The following is a 25,330-nucleotide window of genomic DNA, read 5'->3' as shown; positions in this document are numbered from 1 at the left end:
TGCCCTCAAGGCACACATACAGTGAAACAGGGGTATCTTGTACCCAACCTACAGGGCCTTCACATGAAGAAAACAAAACATCAGGTTGTTACTGGCCCATAATGCAAAAATAGAATGGAGGCGATAACTTGCACTCCTACACCAAGTTTTGTCAAAAACCTATGTGGCGCTAGGCCGATGATACAGGGGCTAATCCCAATCTATGGAGGTGACTAGTCGGCAAATAAGTTTAAGACTTTAAGAAGGAAGAGAAAAACGGTTACGAAAACATAGCCACCTCAAATTCAAAATGAAGAGGAGTTCGAGAGGGTGAAGCACTCTCTATCCCCGCTTTACAGACTTGTAATTTGTAGATAGACAGAAAAGAATTTACATTTTAAAAGGGTAGGTTACATACTAAAGGTTTCGAACCCTCCCCGAGAGTTAAACTGCTGAGCTAGCAAGAAATGAAGATGTTAACAGGCCATTACCTTGTGGATGAACTGCTGCTTGGAGAAAGAGGCGCTTCCCGCCCCCTGCTACATATCCATACACTAAGAAAGATGTTACAGAATTGGCACCGAGACAAGAAAATCAGCAGTTTACATACCCTCGTGGAACATTCGCGACCTTTCCTGAATGATAACAACCCGCCCACAAACTTTTATTGGCTACCAGCAAAAACTAATACACAAGACGATGAAGAAACACCTTATTGGTGGAAAATTAATTACAGAAATTTATGATTGGCTAATTTCAAAACTGGCGGAAGGAAAGGATTATATTGCCAACCCACAAACCACAGAACAAAATTTAGTAAAAATAAAACTTAGGAATACAATATTTCTTCAAGAAAGTTCATTCCATTGCACCAGAGTGTGTTACTGTAGTTTTGGGTAGCGACATCTGTTAGAGAATGTTCAAACTTCTTGATACGGAGCAAACAAACACAAATCGAAATAGACATAGTTCAGAACACTTCAAAATTTCCAGTAGTGACATCTTCCAAGAAACCTTTGATTTAACCCTTCACTGCGCAATTTTTCAAATTTTGATGAAAAAAATATATTTTATTACTTATAATGTACAAATTTGTGGAAAAATAGTAAAAAAAATTATACTTACAAAATGTCAAGATTATGGCTTAAAAAGGGGTTTGGGTCTCAGGAGGAACACTGCGCATTGAGGGTAAAATAACGTTTGAGAACTCTTAGAACACATAAATACTTTATTGCAGGGGTCTTTTTAAATATGTAATTAAAAAATTAACCTTCCAAAGCAAAAAGCTCGAGAAACTAAAGGGCACATATATACAGTATGTACAAACATTGTTTGAAAAATAAAAATAAAAAACTAATATGAAAAATGAACTTTCACGCTGATTATGAATAATGCATTGTACAATCAGGTAAATTTAGCACATATGTTTGATTTCCTTTTATAAGCCTAATCACACAGATAGTAGCCTATTACATGTCCGGCCCGGCAGTGTAGGAGGCAATGCGTCCGCCTGTCACCCGGCGGCCCCGGAGTTCGATTCCCGGCCAGTTCAGGGGCTTTTAATTGTAATGACTAATATCCCTGGCCCTGGGACTGGGTATTTGTAACATCCTTAATTTTCTTTTACTCACACACAACATTTCACATTACCGCCATTCCAATTACACGCAGGTTCATAGAATATGGTGCTAGTTGGGGCAAAAGATCCACATAGATCGATCCCCCGAACAAATAGGATTTTAAAAGAAGTAAAAAAATGTCTGCAGCAAGGTTCAGTTTGAAAATAAATTTTATATTTTCCTTTCAATGGGAAATATCGTGTCTACTCAATTTCAATTATTGTGATAACTGTAAAAACAGCTGTTCTTATTGTGTAGGTACAAATATACTGCACACTTTATGCACTTAGAATGTGTTTTAGTACTACAACCAGGCAATTTACAGCGCTGTTGATTCTCAGTAAATACTGGCAAACGAGAAAGTTAATCACTGCGAACATCTTGTGTTGGTGCTGGTGTAGTAGGGCCTTTCCTCTCTTTTAGCTGTAGCTGCACTTCAACTTCAGATCTAGGCCTTCCCCGTGAGGGAGTAGGCCTAATGGGTTTTCCAAACTTGTAGAGTATTATACCAAGATCTGCACGGAATTCAGCAAGTGTCATGATAGGCTGTATCCCTTTTTCAATTAGGCACCTCTTAGACAAAAGCCAAGCATTTACAACTAACAGATCCAGCTCACGTATTTCATCTGGTAGCACTGTTTTGCCAGAAAATTGGAGATCTTCGTCAGCCCATTGCATACATCCTCTTTTCCATATGACATTTCTATATTTCACTTTGCTGTTTGATTTGCTAAGGTAGGAATATGCTTAGGACCCCTATGTTTTGCACCATCTGAGACAGACTCTGCACTGACAGATGTTTGTGGCTGAGTGGAATAAGGCTCAGTAGGTGGTTGTTGTTCGGTACCAAATGTTGATTGGTTAGGCTCAGGGACAACTGGTGGTCGTCTGGAGAAAGCCTTAGGGATTATGTCCTTAGAAAAGGGTATATTTTCCATCCTGAACTCTTCATCACTATCACCTGAATCATCCAGTCCATCTTCACTATTTTCAGGTAGGCTACCGCAAGAATTTCTTCCAGGGCAGTAAACAATTGTTTATCAGTTAGTCATTATATGATATTTTTAATACAATACAAATATTATTAAGGCATAAATACACTTTGAAACACTGTCAAGCCATTTAAAAACACTTCATTTCGGTCCCTGAATAAAACCGTCAATCATAACGAAATCATATAATCTCAAACATGGTCTCCATAAAAATATTCATGACTGCGCAGTGGGTCTCACAAGGAACAAACAGTTTTCACTAAATTTTCCGTTGTAAAGAAACATAATTCCACAAAAAAAACATGTGTATATTATCCTAAAAGCCCTCAATAACACAGAAAATATTTTAACAACTGAAATTTGTCACTCTATGCACTTCCTATCAAAAAGAGAAACCCAGATATTTGTAGTAATGGCTGTTGTCATGGAAACTCTATGAAATTGCTTTGTACGTGATCCCTTTGTTGGTCTATGGTGGATGATTTATGAACTAAAATGACTGAATAGTCCAGGCCTCACAAGGAACACCATCCTCATGTGGAAGATCGGTTATTCAGTTACTCAGGGATGCACAAATTAGTATGGGTCTCGTGAGACCCACTGCGCAGTGTAGGGTTAATACAGATTTTAAAATTCCGAGTTTCTCCAGTAGAGAGGTTTCAACTGGCGCAATATTTGAATTCGTGGCGTGGAGGTGTACCGCCCGGTACAATTATTATTATTATTATTATTATTATTATTATTATTATTATTATTATTATTATTATTATTATTATTATTATTATTATAATTATATTTACTGTTGATAGCATTGCAGTATTTCCCGCAGAGTGCTGGAAAGGATTTTTTTTCCCTATAGCGATTTGTCAATAACTCGTCAACAACGAGACAATCCTCATTTTTCAAGCGATCCATTGGTTCAGAGAAACCCAACTCATTGGTCAACAAATATGTACTTAAAATAAAAATCTATAGTAAACGTAAATTATGCACACATAATGCAGATGATGATTGTTTCGGGGATTCTGTGGAATGCAGAGGTATAAGAAGGTGCGGGCGTGAATGGGTGGATAGAGGAAAGATCAAATTTTAATTTAAAACTCTAAACTTTGAAATTTTATTTTTCCTTTTTTTTTCTTCTTTTCAGATTTTAAACTTTGTTAAACAATAACGCATACTCAGGTACAATAAAGAGATGAGTTATGTAGCGCAAACGTTACGCTGTTACCAAGAGAACTACTGCTCCAATCAATTACTTGTTTTTTGTACGTCGCATCGACACAGATAGGTCTTATAGCGACGATGGGACAGGGAAGGCCTAGGAGTGGGAATGAAGCGGCCGTGGCCTTAATTAAGGTACAGCCCCAGCATTTGCCTGGTGTGAAAATGGGAAACCACGGAAAACCATTTCCAGGGCTGCCGACAGTGGGGTTCTGTAACGGTTCAAATCCCGTTACAAGATGATATCTGTATTTTTATTATTTTATCTGTATTATTATTATTATTATTATTATTATTATTATTATTATTATTATTATTATTATTATTATGTCAGTATTATTATTATTATGTTATCTGTGATATTGTTACTATTATTGTAATTATCCGTTTTATTCAATTCGATTTTGCAATTGCCTGTTGCTTGCAAGATTGTACTTAGATGTATGCATATATACGTATGTGTAGAATAACACTCAATACCTGTACAGTGAGAATTGTTGTATATATCAGAGAATGGATGTGACGTTGGTACATTGTGCAAGATTGGTGGCGATTCTGCCAAGTCATTGCCACGCCATGGCTACGGCATCGTATTTATTTAAATATGCGCCCAGAGAGTCAGCCGCCCCGGGCGATTTCACCACTGTATGTAATATCTGTCGCGTAGGTGGGAGTATGTCATTGTTATTTCTGGAGATTACGTAGCTGTGTCAACCAACGTCTATAAAAGGTGGGTGCATATTGTAGCGTCAGTTATTAGTTATACGGATGCAGTACAGTGAAGAAGTCTACTAGATCAAGAAGCCTTAGTTGGTCAGTCAACGAGTGTGAACGAGAGATGGTGAAGACTCAGTGAGCCATTAATTATTGGTCATTGAGAGAGTGAGACCAAGAGGTTGGTCCGTCACTTAGTTGAAGACACGGACGCAAGGGCTTACCATGAAGTCAGAGAGGGCAACCCTGGACCTGCCAAGAGGTAATACCATATTGACTTACAAGGAAGTCAGGTGATATGGAGAAGAAGCAGTCACAAGGATGTATCACCAAGTTAGGCGTGACACACCTACAGTAAACACCAGATCAATGGATTACGTCGTAATTACACTTAAAGTGTTGAAGGTACAGTCAAGTGAATCAGTGAGGGAAATATTTCGTATAAATTGTTAAATGTCCGGTCAAGAAGAATTCAAATTCATGCCTAGTTTCTTTCAGTTGCAATGTCATAATTTCATATTTTCATCTGTTTTATCGCAACAAGACTCACTATTTTTTGATATATTATTTAAAGAATATATATTGTTCTATCAAACGAATTCATAGTTTCATTTCATTAACAGTAAAATCTTAACCTCAAAATTAATGAGGAAACCGAACGCCAATCTCCTTTTCCCAGAACTTATATGGTATGTTGTCAAAAGTGAGCTTATTACCCCACACCCTAGAGATAGTCAAGAGTCTCATTCTATTATTGCTGCACTGAGTGGCAGCTGGCGCCCTTCAAATAACGTATGTGTAAGTAAGCAGGTAACAAGTAAGTGTGAGTACAAGGTCCGACGAGTGTGTATTTTATTTAATGAATGCAGATATTCAGATTTTTCAAGTAAAATGCAGATTTATAATATTTGTAAAGTTAGTCAGACAGTTAGAAAAATCACAATTTGGCTCCGCAACGTGGTGCAGGAATAAATTCAGAATTTGGTCTGAATGACAGCATATCATAGGTTCATTTGGGAAGAGTATGCACATTTAAGCCAGCGGAAGTATTACCGGTAAATGTTAGGAGTGTAACTTTGTGATATATATTTGTATTTTGGGGATATGTCAAGGGATTTGAAGAGGGAAATTAATTTGAGATCGCGTACTATCACTAGTGAACCAAAGATGGACAAGGAAGACAATAACAAGTCATGTGAGGACGAGGTCATTGCTTCTGCGGACATCCAAGGTGAAATTCAGAGTAGGGAACAGGTGAATACGATGGAAGCTTCTGAGATAATTCAGGAGAGTGCAGAAATTGAGAAGCACGCTGAAACTCAAAAGGAAATCGCGGGGGGAATGAACCAAGATATTCTAAATTTGCTGATGGCCAGATTTACCGAGCTCAGTAATGAAAATAAGAAAGAGAAGAAAGAGATGAAAAAATTTTTAGTAGTAATAGTAGTGAAAATAATAAAGAGATGAAAGAGATGAAAGAATTAATTAGTACTAGTAATGAAAATTTTAATATACTGATTAACTCTGTGAGTAGCAAAATGGATCAATTAATTAGCAGCAATAACCAAAATTGTAATGTGATCATTAGTAAAATAGATTCTAAGATATTAGAGATAAATAATCAAACATCTAAGTCAACATGTAAGTTAGAAAGTAAGTCAAATGAAGAATGTGTTGAAATTGAAGGTGAAATGAAGTTGAATCGGAGCGATTTTCATACTCAAATTGAGCATGTCAAAGGAACTTGTACAGAGAATATCAAAGAATTAAGTGATAAAAGTTCTAGTAATCGGGAAGAAATTCATGAGGTAGTCGAGAAGAGATTGGACAAGATTTGCAATGCAGTTGGGGAAGAGATGGGGGAACAGATTAGTAGAAATGAGCAAGTTGAAAGCAAACTTGTGGAGGTCACAGAACTACGGAACGAACAGGAAACGCTATCACAGCAGGTAAGAGAAAGAGAGGAAGAAGTGAGAATAGTGGAAGAGAGTTCTGAGAGAGCAGCGGAAGAAGAAGAAGAAGAAGAAGAAGAAGAAGAAGAAGAAGTTGTGAACTGCCAGGGAGTGATATGGCAGGAATTTGAATTTACAGGTGAGTCGGCTTATGAGGTGATAGTAGCGAGTGGTTTGTTCAGTAGGGATCGTGATTTAACTGGGTTTTCTGGAGAACAGTTCAGTTCTATAGAATTTGTAAAAGTAGTTGTGAAAAGATTTGCAAGTAAGTTGAGGAATAATGTTATTGAATGGGAATATGTGTTGGAGATTTTGTCTAATGTTTTTGTCGGTGAAAGTAAAATATGGTTTCGAGGGTACTGGGATAATATGTCTAATTTAGGAGAATTGAAAGACAAGTTCATTGATAGGTTTTGGGAGGAATGTGTGCAAGGGCGCGCGCGAGCGAGAGAGTGCATGATGGCTGGGGAAAGTAGTGTAGTAGAGAGAAGGGGGAAAATGTTAGCCGTGTATCAGAGGAGAGGTAGTGATCATGATCCGCAGAGGATTAGGAGTTATGTCGATGGTGAGAGGGGTCAGAGGAGTAACCAGAGAGAATTGGAAGATGGGAGGCGTATGTATTTGCGTTATGAGAGAGAGGGTCAGAAGAGTAACCAGACAAAATCGGAAGATGGGAGGCGTACGGGTGTGAGATATCAGAGGGATTATGATAAGCCGAATATGAAGGTTATCAAGGTGTCGTTATCCAGCCAGAGTATTTCAGATTCACAGGGAATAGGGTAAATTAAGTGAACAGTCCGAAGGTAGTAGATGAACAGGTATGTAGTATAAATAGTTATGTAGTGAAAGTAGATTTAAGAGTACAGTATGATTGTGACCTAAGTAATGTTAAGTGAGATATTTAAGTAGTGACGTAGTCGTAGATAATGAAGTAATTAATGGTAGTAGTAAGTTCGACGTAAGAAGTGTTCTGTTAAGTGATGTAAGTACTTGTAATGCCGAGAATATGACGTAAGTAGTGAGGTAGTAACTCCGATGATGGAAATTGTGATATGAAGAAGGTAAGCACAGGTACTATTAAATATTTTAACAGCCGTTGGGTAAGTCACTGTGAGTAAATAAAATGATAGCAGTACCAATCATAATTGAAGATATATATAAGTTTCAACTATGCCTTGTTGTACCAGAACTTGTGTATTCAGTTGTTTTAGGAGCTGACTTGGTTGCAAATCATGGAGGTAGAATAGACTTTAATTTAGGTAGTGTGTGTTTGTTCTGGGAGTAATCTAGCAAAGAAGTACGTGTTAATTATGATGGTCTGAGGTAAGTGTTTGGTAACGTGTGTTCTTTGAAAGATATGAGAGGTAAGTGAAGTTGTTCCTAGTGAGAGGAAATGTTTTGTTGGGTGTGTTACGTGCCTGTACGACCAGTATCCGAGGGATAGTCGGTATGAGGCTGTGACGTGAGGTAATTTGAGTGAATTCCAGGAGAAGTAATTGTGTTCGATGTTAGGTAAGCATCGAGATGTATTTAGTGGTAAGTGAGGAAGAACACGTATATGAACATAAATTTGTAGTACATGACCATTCATCATTTGTGGGAGGTAAGTACCCCATTCAACTTAAAAATGCTAGTGAAGTCGAAGAACAGATAAACATTATGCTGGATTACGGCGCAATTGAACCATCTTGTAGCCATAGTATTGATTCTTTAATTATTGTTGCCAAGGAGGATGTGATTTCTTGAGATATGTAAGTTAATAAGGGCAAAATCGATTCAGTTTGAGTGACAGAGTGCTACTCAGAGTTCCATTTCATCATATGCAGAGGCGGGAAATATGTTGAAGTTATTTTTTTATCAGGGGTATTTCACTATTGTGAACCTTATCGGGGAGTGTGCATATTCTTATAAAGATCAGGAAGGGGATATTGTCGGTATTTATAGTATAATGAATGTAAAGAAGTACTTCACGTGAGATTTGTTGAGATAATAATATGATTAATTTTTGTAAGAAACTGGCAAAAGAAAACTAACATCTGCGATTTGCGTGTGAACCAAGTGTCGTATTGGTGTATTGGAAGAATAAGTGCTACATTGTCATGTTCTGTGTGACAAAAAACGGAGAACAGGACATTGGAGAGTTATCTGCGATAACAATATGCAAGAAAAGTTCTCATATAAGTGAATTTTCACAAAATATTTTGATATGTTAAAAAAAGGAGAAGAATGTTGTATATTGATTGAAAATTATTTGTGTGTGTTAAATTAAGGGCTATGCTCTTGTGTATTGTATGAGAATGGGACACTGGACAGTTACTGCGATGACAATGTGCGAGAAAAATTCTCATACCTTTGATATTTTATAAAATGTATGGATGTTGAAAAAGAAAATTATTGTTGTATACTCATTTAAAGTGTTTATATGTGTCAGTGTTATATATATAATTTTGTTCATAAATCAATCGATTCTTTGTTCTTCGATTTATTTATGAGGGAGGCGAATTGTAACGGTTCAAATCCCGTTACAAGATGATATCTGTATTTTTATTATTTTGTCTGTATTATTATTATTATTATTATTATTATTATTATTATTATTATTATTATTATTATTATTATTATTATTATTATTATTATTATTATTATTATTATTATGTCAGTATTATTATTATGTTATCTGTGATATTGTTACTATTATTGTAATTATCCGTTTTATTCAATTCGATTTTGCAATTGCCTGTTGCTTGCAAGATTGTACTTAGATGTATGCATATATACGTATGTGTAGAATAACACTCAATACCTGTACAGTGAGAATTGTTGTATATATCAGAGAATGGGTGTGACGTTGGTACATTGTGCAAGATTGGTGGCGATTCTGCCAAGTCATTGCCACGCCATGGCTACGGCATCGTATTTATTTAGATATGCGCTCAGAGAGTCAGCCGCCCCGGGCGATTTCACCACTGTATGTAATATCTGTCGCGTAGGTGGGAGTATGTCATTGTTATTTCTGGAGATTACGTAGCTGTGTCAACCAACGTCTATAAAAGGTGGGTGCATATTGTAGCGTCAGTCATTAGTTATACGGATGCAGTACAGTGAAGAAGTCTACTAGATCAAGAAGCCTTAGTTGGTCAGTCAACGAGTGTGAACGAGAGGTGGTGAAGACTCAGTGAGCCATTAATTATTGGTCATTGAGAGAGTGAGACCAAGAGGTTGGTCCGTCACTTAGTTGAAGACACGGACGCAAGGGCTTACCATGAAGTCAGAGAGGGCAACCCTGGACCTGCCAAGAGGTAATACCATATTGACTTACAAAGAAGTCAGATGATATGGAGAAGAAGCAGTCACAAGGATGTATCACCAAGTTAGGCGTGACACATCTACAGTAAACACCAGATCAATGGACTACGTCGTAATTACACTTAAAGTGTTGAAGGTACAGTCAAGTGAATCAGTGAGGGAAATATTTCGTATAAATTGTTAAATGTCCGGTCAAGAAGAATTCAAATTCATGCCTAGTTTCTTTCAGTTGCAATGTCATAATTTCATATTTTCATCTGTTTTATCGCAACAAGACTCACTATTTTTTGATATATTATTTAAAGAATATATATTGTTCTATCAAACGAATTCATAGTTTCATGTCATTAACAGTAAAATCTTAACCTCAAAATTAACGGGGAAACCGAACGCCAATCTCCTTTTCCCAGAACTTATATGGTATGTTGTCAAAAGTAAGCTTATTACCCCACACCCTAGAGATAGTCAAGAGTCTCATTCTATTATTGCTGCACTGAGTGGCAGCTGGCGCCCTTCAAATAACGTATGTGTAAATAAGCAGGTAACAAGTAAGTGTGAGTACAAGGTCCGACGAGTGTGTATTTTATTTAATGAATGCAGATATTCAGATTTTTCAAGTAAAATGCAGATTTATAATATTTGTAAAGTTAGTCAGACAGTTAGAAAACTCACACTTCGAACCTACTATCTGCCGAATACTGGATACTGGCCGCACTTAAGCGACTGCAGCTATCGAGCTCGGTTCAATCAATTACAAGTAAGGAGACGGGGCTCCAAAATTTACAACATTACAAAGAGCGTCTTTGCTCCACACGATCACCTAGCAGACTACTCTCCAAAATTTATAAGATTAAAGCCTCTCAAAGGCACAGTTTAACTTTTAGGTAAAAATACAACCAGATTCCACTGTCTTACTCGCTCGACAGTCTACATTACAATTGAATAAGAATAGTTAACATAGGCCATAAGTGCCCTTCTGCCTGGCCTTAGTGAAAAAGAAAAAGAATAGGTCGGTCGTAAACAAAAAGTTTAGGAGGCGAACTCTTCACTTTTTGGAAGTTCACTCGAAAATTCTAAAAACCTTATGTGGGCTTATGGCCCGAAGTTGCAGAGGTGACTAGATAGAAAATTTCAAATTACAAAAGGAAGAGATAATTTTTAAAATCATAGTCACCTCAATACCAAGTTGAAGTTAGACTACGGCCTTTGGGCTTGATTGAAAATTTACATAGAAAGATTTAATTTTACATTACGAAATAATTTGAAACCTTCCCCTCAAACTAGCTTCTGAGGCTATTACATGATTACAAGATGTCTCCCATTACTTTTAGCTGGTAGGCAAGGCTAGCCCCTGCCTTCTCTACGAACACACTCTACTTCTTGACTGTAGCGATCGGAAGACAACATGGCCCAAAAGGTCCCAGCTTATATAGCGGAGAGGAAAATTCCAGAACTCTCTGGGCCTAAGCCCTGTATACACTCACAATTTTGATTGGTTGATTTAATAAATGTGCACAATTCCTTATTGGTCGAAAATTTAGAAGAAGGAAGGGATATAAGGCCATAAGCCCATATAGGATTTTAAGTTATTTTCAAAAGGTTTCAAAAGGAGTGCAAATTTTTCGCCTCCTAGCATTTTGTTCATGGCCGATTCTCTTAAACCTTTTCTTTGGTACATTAAGGCCATTTAGAATGGGCACTCATTGCCCCTGTTTAAATTATTGTTATTCATAGACAAGTGTGGATCAGGCTGTCGAGCAGAAATGACAGTAAATACTGTTTTCGAAGTTAAATAGTGTAGAATCGGATAAGAAACTTGTGCCTTTGAGAGGCTGGGCTGTTGTAAATTGTGGAGCTCAGTCTCCTAGAGTGTAATTGAGTGGGGAAAAAATTCTCTTGGAAATGATGCAACTTTAGTTACCATGCTCAGTCATTTGTAAAGTATTGCAATCATGAACCTTCATCCCCTGTGGATGGGGGACACAGTTGAAGAATATACGCACGGTATCCCTTGCCTGTCGTGAGAGGCAACAAAAAGGGGCCCCAGGGGCTCTCAACTTCGGAGCGTGGTTTGGCGACTTACTTGTGGCAGTCTCCTCACTTTCACCTATCATGTCCGACCTCCCTTGGTCAACTCTTGTTCTTTTCCGACCCTGACGGTATTAGAGCATTTGGGACCTAGAGAGTCTTTCATTTTCACGCCCTTCGTGGCCCTTGTCTTTCTTCGTCCGTTACTTCATTTTTCGAAGTGACGGATCCCTTCGTTTTTCTTTTTTTCTCTCTGTGTGGGTGGGGGACCCAGACGAAGAATACACCCACGGTATCCCCTGCCTGTCGTAAGAGGCGACTAAAAGGGGCGACCAAGGGATGATTTTATTAGAACCATGAAACTACTTGTGATTAGTACCATCATGCGGGGAACACCATGGGTCGTCTTTACTTGTGACTAGTACCACTATGTTAGGTACACAATAGGTTTGTGATTAGTAGCAGCAGAGAGTGGTTCACTGTGGGTTTCCAGTACCCGTGATTGGTACCATTGTGATAAACATCACGGGTCTGGGAGTTGCCTGTGATTAGTACACCTACGTGTGGAACACCATGGGTTTGCGTTACCTGTGTGACGTACAATACTTGTGAGTAGTACCGTCATGTGTGCAACACCGTGGGTCTACGCTACTTTTGATTAGTACCGCAACATGACAAATACCATGGTTCTACGTTACTAGCGATAAGTACCATTATGAGGGGCCGTTGACCTGGATTTTGGTTCCATGTACTTCTATCAGCTTCACCACATCTATCATTCTACCGGACCTCACTTAGTCAACCCTTGTAGTCTTCCGATCCAGACAGTATTTAGCTTGCGAGACCTAGCCGAACTTTCAATTTTCGTAGCTCCCTAAACACAGTATGCATGCCCATTTCTTACTCTGATCCGACTCAACGTTCTTAGGTTTTTGAGACTTATTTATTTATTTATTTATTTATTTATTTATTTATTTATTTATTTATTTATTTATTTATTTATTTATTAATGTTCATATAATTGTACACCTGTGTAAACAGAACATTATATCATCATCATCATCATCTATTTACCCTCCAGGTTCGGTTTTTCCCTCGGACTGAGCGAGGGATTCCACCTCTACCGCCTCAAGGGCAGTGTCCTGGAGCTTCAGACTCTTGGTCGGGGGATACAACTGGGAGTATGACCAGTACCTCGCCCAGGCGGCCTTACCTGCTATGCTGAACAGGGGCCTTGTGGAGGGATGGGAAGATTGGAAGGGATAGGCAGGGAAGAGGGAAGGAAGCGGCCGTGGCCTTAAGTTAGGTACCATCCCGGCATTCGGGAAACCACGGAAAACCACTTCCAGGATGGCTGAGGTGGGAATCGAACCCACCTATACTCAGTTGACCTCCCGAGGCTGACTGGACCCCGTTCCAGCCCTCGTACCACTTTTCAAATTTCGTGGCAGAGCCGGGAATCGAACGCGGGCCTCCGGGGGTGGCAGCTAATCACGCTAACCACTACACCACAGAGGCGGACTAACAGAACATTATAACTACTTAAAATTAAAAATAAGGTTAATATAATTTAAAATTAACGTGAAATGTAATTTAACTAAAAATGTAAAGTATCATAATTTGTTTTTAACATTTTAAAATGAATTTATAGTATTTACTATTATTGAAACTATACCTCGAAAATTGTCAATGTTACTAATCTTACATTTACATTTTATTCATTTGACTTAATCTAACATTTGAGGGTAGGCTACTTCTTGGAGTAAATTATTCTGATTGTAGATAAAAGTTCCAGGTTCCAGCACATTCTTTTGAATACCTTTAGGTTGCTTATGTCTCTAATTTCAGCCGGGAGGGAATTCCAGGAACGTATGGTCCCCGGTACAAATGAGTTGTTATACATCCTACTGTGGTGAGTGGGGATGGACAACAGGGATCGTGTTGATGACCTTGCGGGTGTTCTACCTGAGGGAGATAGGTAGCTGAAATCTATTCTCAGGAAGTTTGGTTTACCTGTTCGCAGTATTTTGTGCAGAAGAGAAACAGCATGGTGCTTAGGGAGTGGACTTGGCCCGGTTTTACGACTGAATGCTCTTCATGACACCAACCCTGTGTAGAAGGATGTATTGAATAATTACGTGTTTCTGCAGTGGTTGGCACTGTGCTATGTGTGTAATTTGAAGATATGAAACAGAACCCCATAAATTAAATGATACTATTATTGATTTTATGTCCTTATAACTATTTTTAAAGTTTTCGGAGACGCCGATGTGGCGTAATTTTGTTCCGCGGCAGTTGTTTTAGGTACCAGTAAATCTACCGTCTTGAGGCTTCGTACCTGAGCACATTGAAATATAGCTTTTACTATTTGGGCTAATCAGCTCGACACACAGCTGAAGGCCGGTACGCTGGTTACTCAGTCTTATTTTGATCTGTTTTGCACTGCTCATGTCTTGGTCTTTCTATTCTATTGTAATCCCTTAAAACACGTCCTTTTAATGCGGCGCATGTCCGACTCGTTGGCTGAACGGTCAGCGTACTGGCCTTCGGTTCAGAGGGTCCCGGGTTCGATTCCCGGCCGGGTCGGGGGTTTTAACCTTAATTGATTAATTCCTACGACACGGTATTCATCAGGTCGTCTACGGGAGTCAAATAGAAAGACCTCCACCTGGCGAGCCGAACCCGTCCTGGGATATCCCGGCACTAAAAGCCATACGACATTTCATTTCAATACCCCGCATCACGAATCGCCTTATATATTTATAAATTTATTGTTTAATTATTTATTTACCATAGCGTTATTTATGCATTTTCGCTTTTTACGCTTTCTCAAAGACCTTATTCCAGAACAAAGCAACTTCTTCAGATCCTGTCTATGGTAGTTTCACAGATGATTAGCGTTTGTTTACCTATATGTGTCATGTCGTTGTGAAAACACATGTATAGGTCCCTCCGTTCCGTGAATTTGGCCGTGCATTGCACACACATAGACGAACACTTCTGGATATCACGGACTGACTGAATATGGTTCCTCGTGTCTGGGACAGAAAATAGCTTTAGCTTATTATTATTATTATTATTATTATTATTATTATTATTATTATTATTATTATTATTATTATGTTTGTGTGTGCGCGCGCGTGTGCCCAAAATATTATTGTCGAGAACACAAACGTTAGGCTTGGTGTTGTGATATTACGTCAAGTGAAGTGTTTGAACATGCTGTTCACCAACGAGTATTCATTACAGTCAGATAATCTCGTGTTTGCGTGTAAAAGCACTTCTCAGGGACAGCTTTATAACTGCGCATTGTCAAACGTATTGTAATATACACGCCCACTGTCGTGACAGTCTAATTTCTAACGACCTTATTGACAAAGTGAAGTTCTAAATACTTCATTTGCCCGTGAATTGACCGATTGCATATAAAACTGAAAGTAGTTCATACTAGATCGAAAATAGAGGACTTAATAAATAAATGTTAAGATGAAAAATAGTTCATTTACTTCCTTAATACTCAATCAAAAAGTAGGGGTTTATTTTATTTAAAAAAAGTAGTTTCCAATAAGAAAACCAGAACTTGTTTCACCGATTGAGAATATCTCAGTATTCAAAAATTCTGTGTTTCGCCTCAGTGTGGCAGCGGGCTCGTCATTTGAATTGTCACGCATTGCCAAGATGCTGTCTCTAGGGCGACACCATGACCTTTTCAAGATCGAGAAGCCTGAACACTAACACTTTTGATTACTTCGTTAATACTCGTCTTTAAGTCAGTGTCATCGGCCATAATTTCTGAAACGTGTACGGGGTGTCCTCGGATGTTCGAGTTCGATCCGCAGTACTGCCAGATATGTAAGAATGGTAGGAGGACTGGTATGTGGTTAAAATGGTACTTGCGGTTCACCTCCATTGGGGGTGTCCCTGAAAAGAGCTGCACCATCTCGAGGGAAAGAGGACACGAATACTTTATTTAACCAAGTTGGTTTACCTGGTTATAGGCTACAAAAGACAAGTTCAAGCTTGTTAGACATTTCAAGACAACTCATAACATTCGATTTTGAAAACAACAATGTTGATAGCCCAATCCTTTGTTCATAATATTGAATTTCTCAAGAACTAGAGCACCATTTATATTACGCGGTTCAAGGCCAACGTTGGCCTTGTATTAGTTACACGCTAGTTCCTCATCCACACCGAAACGGGATTGAAAACGAAGTGCGTGTTTTATTACACGTAGGCGAGAAAGATACTGATATGATAATCCAATCGATTCGTAGGCATAAGCTGACATATTCAAACATCTTGGATGATTCTTTTCTCTGAAAATGAATTATTATACTGCTAGTGATGACAGGACCTTTCGGGTCGATTATCTCGGAAAAAATAATTATCACAGTCACAAAATCAGAAGAAAAAATGAGAACTGTGAAAGAAGCCCTCTTTCCATTCTCCGAAGAAAATTGCGTCCTCTCGATTTCTCGAATACCGGTACGTGCAATAATTAACACTTTTATCGAAAATATTCCTCCAGAAAAGACTCCTGAACTGCTCCCAGATTTTTCCCGTGCTACTGGAACAATGCAAGTACTTGGTAGGTTCATGTAACGTGACAGCATTTCACTTCGCAGGTTTGTATGCACGGAAAATTGGGGTTACGAAAATCAGTCTGTGTATTACGGTCTATTTCTGTAAAACTATGAGTGATACTCCCGATTTTCCGATATCGTTAATTCAAGGCCTAAGCTAGTGTCACAGTGATAAATTCATCGTCGAACTGTTGATTGAACGGAGATATATGCTGGTAATTCTTCCATCCCTCGGTTTGTTATACGGTACCGATTTCTCTTCATAATGTATAACTTGATTGGCGAGTGTTGAATGGTTACCGGCAAGGAATCCACGAAAGAAAACGTTATTGCAAATTTTCATTGTTCACAGTTAAGCAACATGTACAAGGCCATTTATAATATTTGACTGTCTATTTGCGCTGGACAGCAACACATCCACATCTGTGGATCAGTGATAGGATGCCGGCCTCCGGATCCCAAGATGAAGGGTGCGAACCCAGCAGATGTAGTCGGATTATCGAAGGGCGGTAAAACATCTATCCGATACTGCATGTTGTACGAGGTTGGCATGTAAAATATTTCTGGTGATACATTTGGTGTTTATCTGGCAGAATTAATGGAGAGTCCCAGTGTCTCTGCCATGCGGTAAGTCAATTCCTCGACGCCGTTGTCATAATCGCATTCAACGCCGCGAGAGAGGCCATTGAGGTACAACGACAGTATGGTACCGTATCTAACGCGCAATGAGAATGTAGAATATTGATGAAAGCTGACTTCGTGTACGATATTTACCTGTTTTATAAGTCAAACATCTTTTTTTTTTTCCTTTTGTTATCTTTCCGACTGCAATGTAAATCAAGTTTCATTTCTTTCATCGCAGGAAGATTCATCACACCCAAAACACCCCTGTCCGTGTGTATGACACAGCCTATCAACGTTTGTTTCCTGGCAGTTGAAATCTTCCTACCGCTGCTTAACAGAAATAACTAGAGCACCTCATGAGGTCCATTAACATTTGACGATCCAATACTTCATGGAATATTGGGGGTAGAGAGGTAATAATTGACACATATGACTGGTATGACATGGGTTTTTAAACACCAAAATTAAGTACACAAAATGACCAAAAGATGGCGCTGGACAGCAACACGTCAGGTACACATGGCCACACATGCATGACGTGGGTTTTTATTGACACCGATAACGAGTGCACAAACTGGCCAACAAAAAAATGAAGGAAGCGGCCGTGGCCTTAATTAAGGTACAGCCCCGGCATTTGTCTGTTGTGAAAATGGGAAACCACGGAAAACCATCTTCAGGGCTGCCGACAGTGGGGCTCGAACCCACTATCTCCCGATTACTGGATACTGGCCGCACTTAAGCGACTGCAGCTATTGAGTTCAGTAACCAACAGTTTTAACCATAAGGAGGAATCTGCATGTGTAAACAAAGCCTGAATTCCAGTCCTGAAAGCCTTAAATTCTGGAGGACATGGTGGCCACGGCAGGCCAGAAAAGCAACGGGTGATCAGTTGCCCCTCTCCGTTGAGGCAGGTCGACGTACATCTGCCTCCTTAATGCTTCAATCATTGACTGAGGAACAGCCAGTCAGTGACCGCCCTTCCCGCATGGTGGACCAATAGGCGTCCATCGCACCATAGTCTGCACTATGTAATGAGGTGGAATTGCAATACCATTCCATTTCACTGTGAGCTTTGCTGCTATCGAAGTCAGTCAGAACCCTTGATAATGCTGAGCGCTGTCTTCGGTGACCATCGCATGATCCTGAATCACGGCTTACAAGTCTGGAGAACACTGAAATAAGTTAGAAATACAAGTGTTTTTATATATATATAACTGAAAACTTACCAGTGTATTTTAATTCTCTCCATTATTATAGTTACATACAGGGTTATTCACCTAACATGTTACATGGAAATAACTTCTAAACCATTAAAGATATCGGCATTCTATTTTCATATTCATAGATGGCACCCAGGGTCTTGTAAAATGCCGTGCTACTTAGTCTCATGAGGTGATTAATAATCGAGATATTGATACTAACTCCATATTTTTAAATGGAACGGCACAAATTCATGCAGCTGGCATAGAAGTTCAACTGCATGCAAGTTCAAATATGTGATTATTTTCAAAATTGGACAATTACTGTTTGAGATATAAATAAGAACAGCATGCGCGGTTTTGCTTGCTCCATCAGACGGCGTGAAGTCGGGCAAGGACATACTGACGCGCAAGCAGGTTCCTGGGAGTGAGTTCAGCCACATAATGGATACCAGCCATGTAAGCACCTCGTACACATGTGATGGGTTTGCAAAGTGTGTATGGCAAGCGAACTTATCACAGAACAGGGAGGGTTGCTGTGTTTTAATAGAATAAAATAAAAACTTCGGCTTGAAGGGACCATAACGAAAGCTATAATTGTCACTGGTTTTAGTGTACAATACATACTACTGTATGAGTTGAGAAATAAGCATAACACAAAACACAGGAAGAGCTCCTTCTAGAAAAGCAAATTAATAATGTCCGAGGTATGTGATTAAGTCACTCGAAGGGGTACAGAGAATAGTGGTTGTTATTTCATTTCCGGGGCTTGGACATCGTGGTCGTCTAGCCCCATGTGCTTGGGTGTGTGTGTGTGTACTGTATGTATGTATGTATGTTAGAATATGTCTGATAACCTGTGTTATTGTAATGCAGGTGGGGAATTGGGACGGAGGCGGCCGTTGTTGTAAGTAAGGAACCATCCCGACATTTGTCTGGAGTAGCTGTGGGAAACAAGGGAAACACTTCCAGGATAGCTGAAATGGGTACCGAACCCATCTCTTCTCTGTTTTGCCTCATGAATATGAGTGTACCCTGTTCCAGCCCTTCAACCAGAATTAAATTGCTTATCAGAGCCGGGAATTGAACCCGGACCACCGTGGCAACAGCTACGAATGCTAGCCGCTACATGTGATTATGAAACTCGACAGGCTGCGGAGAAGAGTGGCTGTTAGTTGTTATTTCATTTCAGGGTATTTGACAGCATAGTCATGTAGCGCCTGCGAAGGAGCAGTGTTACCAATGCTGGATTATTTGGGTTGGGATAGGTTAGACATTAGGAGACAAACAGCTCGACTTAATATGTGGGATGTTCAGAGCTGATCGTGGTGTGATGGCAGCAACACTATCATTTATTTATTTTACACGCATTAATATCTGCGGAGCTCAAGCGCGACTGTAGTAGCATGCATTCGGGAGAGCGTAGGTTCGAGTCCTGCCTTGCCCAACCTGAAGTTGATTTTCATAGTGTCCTATGTTCAACACCAGGCAAATGCCGGATAGGTACCTTTGGGATAGGCCACAACCGACGTCCTTTCCAAATCCTTCCCATTCCCATCCGTGGGAAACGACTCTAAACTGAGCGCAACCGATTAAACATGGATTTCAAAACGAAACGAAACGAAACGAAACGAAACGAAACGAAACGAAACGAAACGAAACGAAACGAAACGAAACGAAACGAAACGAAACGAAACGAAACGAAACGAAACGAAACGAAACGAAACGAAACGAAACGAAACGAAACGAAACGAAACGAAACGAAACGAAACGAAACGAAACGAAACGAAACGAAACGAAACGAAACGAAACGAAACGAAACGAAACGAAACGAAACGAAACGAAACGAAACGAAACGAAACGAAACGAAACGAAACGAAACGAAACGAAACGAAACGAAACGAAACGAAACGAAACGAAACGAAACGAAACGAAACGAAACGAAACGAAACGAAACGAAACGAAACGAAACGAAACGAAACGAAACGAAACGAAACGAAACGAAACGAAACGAAACGAAACGAAACGAAACGAAACGAAACGAAACGAAACGAAACGAAACGAAACGAAACGAAACGAAACGAAACGAAACGAAACGAAACGAAACGAAACGAAACGAAACGAAACGAAACGAAACGAAACGAAACGAAACGAAACGAAACGAAACGAAACGAAACGAAACGAAACGAAACGAAACGAAACGAAACGAAACGAAACGAAACGAAACGAAACGAAACGAAACGAAACGAAACGAAACGAAACGAAACGAAACGAAACGAAACGAAACGAAACGAAACGAAACGAAACGAAACGAAACGAAACGAAACGAAACGAAACGAAACGAAACGAAACGAAACGAAACGAAACGAAACGAAACGAAACGAAACGAAACGAAACGAAACGAAACGAAACGAAACGAAACGAAACGAAACGAAACGAAACGAAACGAAACGAAACGAAACGAAACGAAACGAAACGAAACGAAACGACTTTAATCTCCCTTCCCTGTTGTGTGTTTGCCAGTCATACAATAACGTTGCACACCCAGGGTATGTTACGGTACATCACATTATGTTTACAGTACATGCCTGTTATCAATGTCAGGAAGTAGCTTGTGTGCCAATACGTCCTTGGCCGACTGCACGCCATCTGATGCGGCACGCAAAAGCCCAAATGCGGTTTTTATTTATATCTCAAAAAGTAACTGTCCGATTTTGAAAATACTTACATATTTGAACTTGTACTCAGTTGAACTTTTAGGCCAGCTGTATGAATTTGTGCCATTCTATTTAAAAATATGGAGTTAGTATCAATATCTCTGTTATTAATCATCCCATGAGACTAAGTAGCATGTTATTTTATATGACCATGGGTACCATTTACGAATATGAAAACAGAATGCCGATATCTTCAATGGTTTAGAAGTTATTTCCTTGTAACATGTTAGGTGAATAACCCTGTATATGAAATATTTTATCATGGATATGTTTTTGGTCTGATGGTCTACCTGAAATTAGCGTGGACAGTTTTGCGTGGACAAATAACCAACACCATAACCAGGCAACCTGCATGCGTCATATGGGTGGAAGGATGATGCCATTTTGGTGGATGGAAAGATGTTTTTGGAAGATGTTGATTTTGGACGTATTAGACCTATAAAGAGAGGAGGCTTAACACATACCCATGATTCAATATTTCTCTGTGTAGCTGAGAAAATAGTAACTTTTTTCTGTATTTCTTTCAGGGAACACTAAATTGTTGGGGAAGATGGCTGCTCTTGACATCCTTAATGCCTGTTACTCTGCTTCTTCACAATGTGTACGTACCGATAAACTGTCAGTTCCTTGTTGTTCAGGATAACCATCTTTTAGAGTTCTACCATATAGCAAAAGACTCAACCTTACATAATAATTCAGTGTGTGAGTGGCATGAAAGTGTACTGCGTTGTGTTCACGGTAGTTTCTATGATCGTCGGAATAACCTACAAGGACTGCAACTACGTGCTGTTACTAAGAATGTAAGTATATTCCTTTCGCTTAAGTAGCAGAGGAAAAATTTGATGATTTGAATTCTGTTACATCACAGCTCTCTGTTTTACCTCCAATGTATGGAATGCACTAAAGGTTGTACTGGGACGAGATAAGGAAGAAACTAGAGATAGGTCTTTATGATGTTTTGTTGATACTGGGTATCTTTATATTGTTTTACCAAATAAAATACAAATTAGGTTCCCAGAAGTGAACCATAATTTGAATATTTGAGTATTCAAGCTGTTTAGGCTTTTTCAATTCTGAAATTCCCAGGGTTTTACCCTAGTGTGGCAGCAGGTTCGTCAGTTGGATTGCCATACTTTTAAAAGGCACTGGTGACTAGAGACACAGCCGCAAGCTTTTAATGTGATCTCCTGTAACGCCCCATTTTCTTTTCTCCTCAGATGTTGAGACTGGCCTTGCCAACAGGCACATTTTAATACGTTGGTGCTAGTTCGGACTTTATCACCTAACCCTGACACTTGGCTGGGATCAGATTTAGTTGGTAGGTAAATTAATATCAGACTACTGTAGTTGAGCAACTTCACTTGTGGTTTTACCACATTACAGAACTTCCGTATTGTAATAAAGTTAGCTCTTTATTACAGGTTATCATGGAGAAAACATTTGAAATGTTTAACTAATACATATTCCTTCTAAATGATTACACCAACTAGATAAAATATAAACTAAATATTGTCATGAGATCCAGCCATATTAATGAGAGTTCAAGTTTAAATTAAAGTATAAAACAAAGTTAATGATAGCTGAACCTGAATTCCAATATTAAGTGTGATATTCTTACCAATGAACAGAGCAATATAAAACATTTCTTAGTTGATTCTTTGGTACGTAAATTCTGTACTAACCTGCAAACCATTCAGGGACTCTCCCTTAATTTAATATGAAGTGGTGATCAAGGGCCCTAGATTGCTTCTACTTGGGTCAGAGCTCGGCCTTTCATCTTTCCCATCTGACTTCTTTTAGTCTCTTCTTGTTTTCTTCTGGCCCTGAGGGTATTGGATTATGAGGCCCAGAGAGAATTTCATTTTCCTGCTTTTCATGGCCCTGTGCTCTTCCTAGCCAGTACCTCATTCCTTGAATGGTTGGACCTCTTTCTCCTCTGTTTAGTGTTAATAGGATTCAAATAGACTTTCAGCTTACTAGGTCATACCTAGTAGGCTACATGTAATGTATATCAAAGAGATATTAAGTACAAAGGAAAAATGGCTAAAAGGACACTTGTGGGAACTGAACCCTCAGCCAACAGAGTAGAAGTGGCAAGGCCACTGTAACTCGTGGAGCATCGGATGCAGTGTCTGGTATTGGCAGTAAACTGTGAGACACACAACTGAAAAAGATCTTTCATAGTTAGCGGTTATGCCTTCTACTGAATAAATGTTGAATATTTTCTCTCTTCTTGCTCTTTCTCTCTCTCTCTCTCTCTGCCATTAAATCAGTGTTGACTTTGGGGAGCTGCTCATGATTGAGTAAGTGCCTTCATGTGTTCCTCTTTTCAACTAAACATTCCAGACTCTTCAGTAATGACACTGTTGCATCCTTGATGGTGTTTAACCACCTCATTGTCAGCCATTCTCATCTCTGTGTCCCTTCCTCTTTTTTCAAGTATAAGTATTTTCTTGATTGAATCAGACTGTCTCATTATGAACCAAAAGTATCTCTGCTTTAGCTTTACAATAAAGGCTTCAAGGGATAAATCTAGTCTGACCTTCTGAATATGATAATCTAATTACTGGTATTTGTTTTCTTGTCAGTTTAAGGTATATGTAAAGTCTCCTCCAGCACCTTAATTTTTTGCATCAATATGTTTTCTATACCTCCTTTGTATGGTCCAACTTACTTAGCCTATAACCTGCAAGTGTTTAAGTCTTGTCAGTGCAAGGTTAAGAAAACACTAGAAATACCTGGAAAAGAAAGCATTTTATTGATAAACTTAAGTTGCATTTATTTATGAAGATCTTATTGAGACCTGTGAATGCTGCCTAACTAATCTGCAGAACTAATCTGTGGTGCATTTCTGGAGTGGACATTTACATGTCTAAGAAATATGCTTGGTCCACAGTGGAATACAGACATGCAGATGAGTACCTGTAATGTGTAGCAGTCTGTTGTTTGAAGATTCACAACTCGTGAATATAGAGTGATGACTTCACGATCCTAGCTGAATGTCATACTGTCTCCACTTACTGCCACCAAATTATTCACTTTCATCTTTCATATTTGATCTCACTTAGTTAACTATTATTTTCTTCTGATTCGGATGGTAGGAGGTCTGTGAGACACAGGAATCTTTCCTTCCCAGCATTTCATGCTCCTTCCTTCTTTAGCTGATACTTCATACTTTAGAGGGGTCAGACTTCTCCATCTGTCTCCCTTGGTTAGTGTTGATAGTCCCTTTGTTTGAACTGTTGAAGCAACAGTTGCCACTACTACTATGAGTGAAATTCAAAAATTCCAAAAGCACTCCATGGGGAGTACATATTTTTGAAAACTGAGAAATTCACTTCTCCTTTAGCAGGTTAGCAATCCTTATTTGCTAACACAGTGAGACCATGCAGTTGGTCCCACACTGCTAAGCAGAGTCTTGGAGGGGCATGCCAGTCCAACTGATGAGCCCAAATGGCACGTCTGGGCAAAACTCTGCAAATGCACATGGCCTAACCAAAAGCTGGTTCTATTTCTGTGATTTTTCTGAGTGAAATTGTTCCACAGCCTGACATGAACCAGTACAATGCAGCATACCATGCATACTGAAGTGTGATAATTTCTATAATTTTATTTTGTGAAATTATCTAACTGTATGCCTTTTTTTGTGTACTGATATTAAACTCTAATAGCTTCCCCAAACACCAGCCTTCTTCTTGTTAGTCTTATATCTTTTCTGTTGCACATTATCTTATTATACTTATTATACATTTACATTATTTTATAATTTGTGAAGATCTAGTGTATTGACTGTATGATAACATTTTATATCTTCTAATTGATTAAGTTATAAATTTCTAATTTCAAAACGTGAATTACCCGGAAATTGTTTCAGAGTCTCCCATTCATCAGTGTTGTTAAGAATGTTACACATGTTGAAGTGTCAAGTTTTGTGGGCAATGTGTGGCATGTATTGGAGAAAAGTATGAACTTCACGTAAGTCCTGCACCATTCTCACCTGAAATAAATATGATAAGTCGCTGATTTTTACTGTGTAGGTTTCTGGAAGAACATTACAATTAAGTTTCTGAATTATGATACACTAATTAATGAAAGTTATATACAGTTCTATCGACAAGTTTGGCGGAGAGCAACTGGGGAGGCCATGACCCGAAAACGGGCCGTCGCGCCATAGGAGGAGGATATACAGTTCTAGCATAAGTCTCAAATTAAGGTTTCCAAGTCTATAGTTAATACTAAATACAGCATAATGGTGCATTTCTTTGTATATCAGTGTGACATAGTTTCATTATGGTGAGTTGTGTGATAAAATCCCCTATTCTACATTTACCTGCAATTTTATTTATTTATTTTTATTTGTTTTTGATAGCCATGTATACATATTTTTAGCGTA

The 25,330-nt window shown here is 38.9% G+C and overlaps 1 protein-coding gene across 1 annotated transcript in view; it reads left to right on the top strand.

Annotated features, from left to right (window-relative positions):
• LOC136874837 (glutamate receptor ionotropic, delta-1) overlaps positions 1-25,330 on the top strand; it is a 276,714-nt gene that overhangs the window by 141,823 nt on the left and 109,561 nt on the right. Inside the window, exons 3-4 of the mRNA XM_067148516.2 lie at positions 21,465-21,737; positions 24,812-24,912. Coding sequence (XP_067004617.2) covers positions 21,465-21,737; positions 24,812-24,912 — 374 coding nt within the window. The remainder of the gene's footprint in view (positions 1-21,464; positions 21,738-24,811; positions 24,913-25,330) is intronic.

The sequence above is a fragment of the Anabrus simplex genome, chromosome 5 (genome assembly GCF_040414725.1).
Source record: "Anabrus simplex isolate iqAnaSimp1 chromosome 5, ASM4041472v1, whole genome shotgun sequence".
Lineage (NCBI taxonomy): Eukaryota > Metazoa > Arthropoda > Insecta > Orthoptera > Tettigoniidae > Anabrus > Anabrus simplex.
This window is presented reverse-complemented; position numbering and strand designations above follow the sequence as displayed.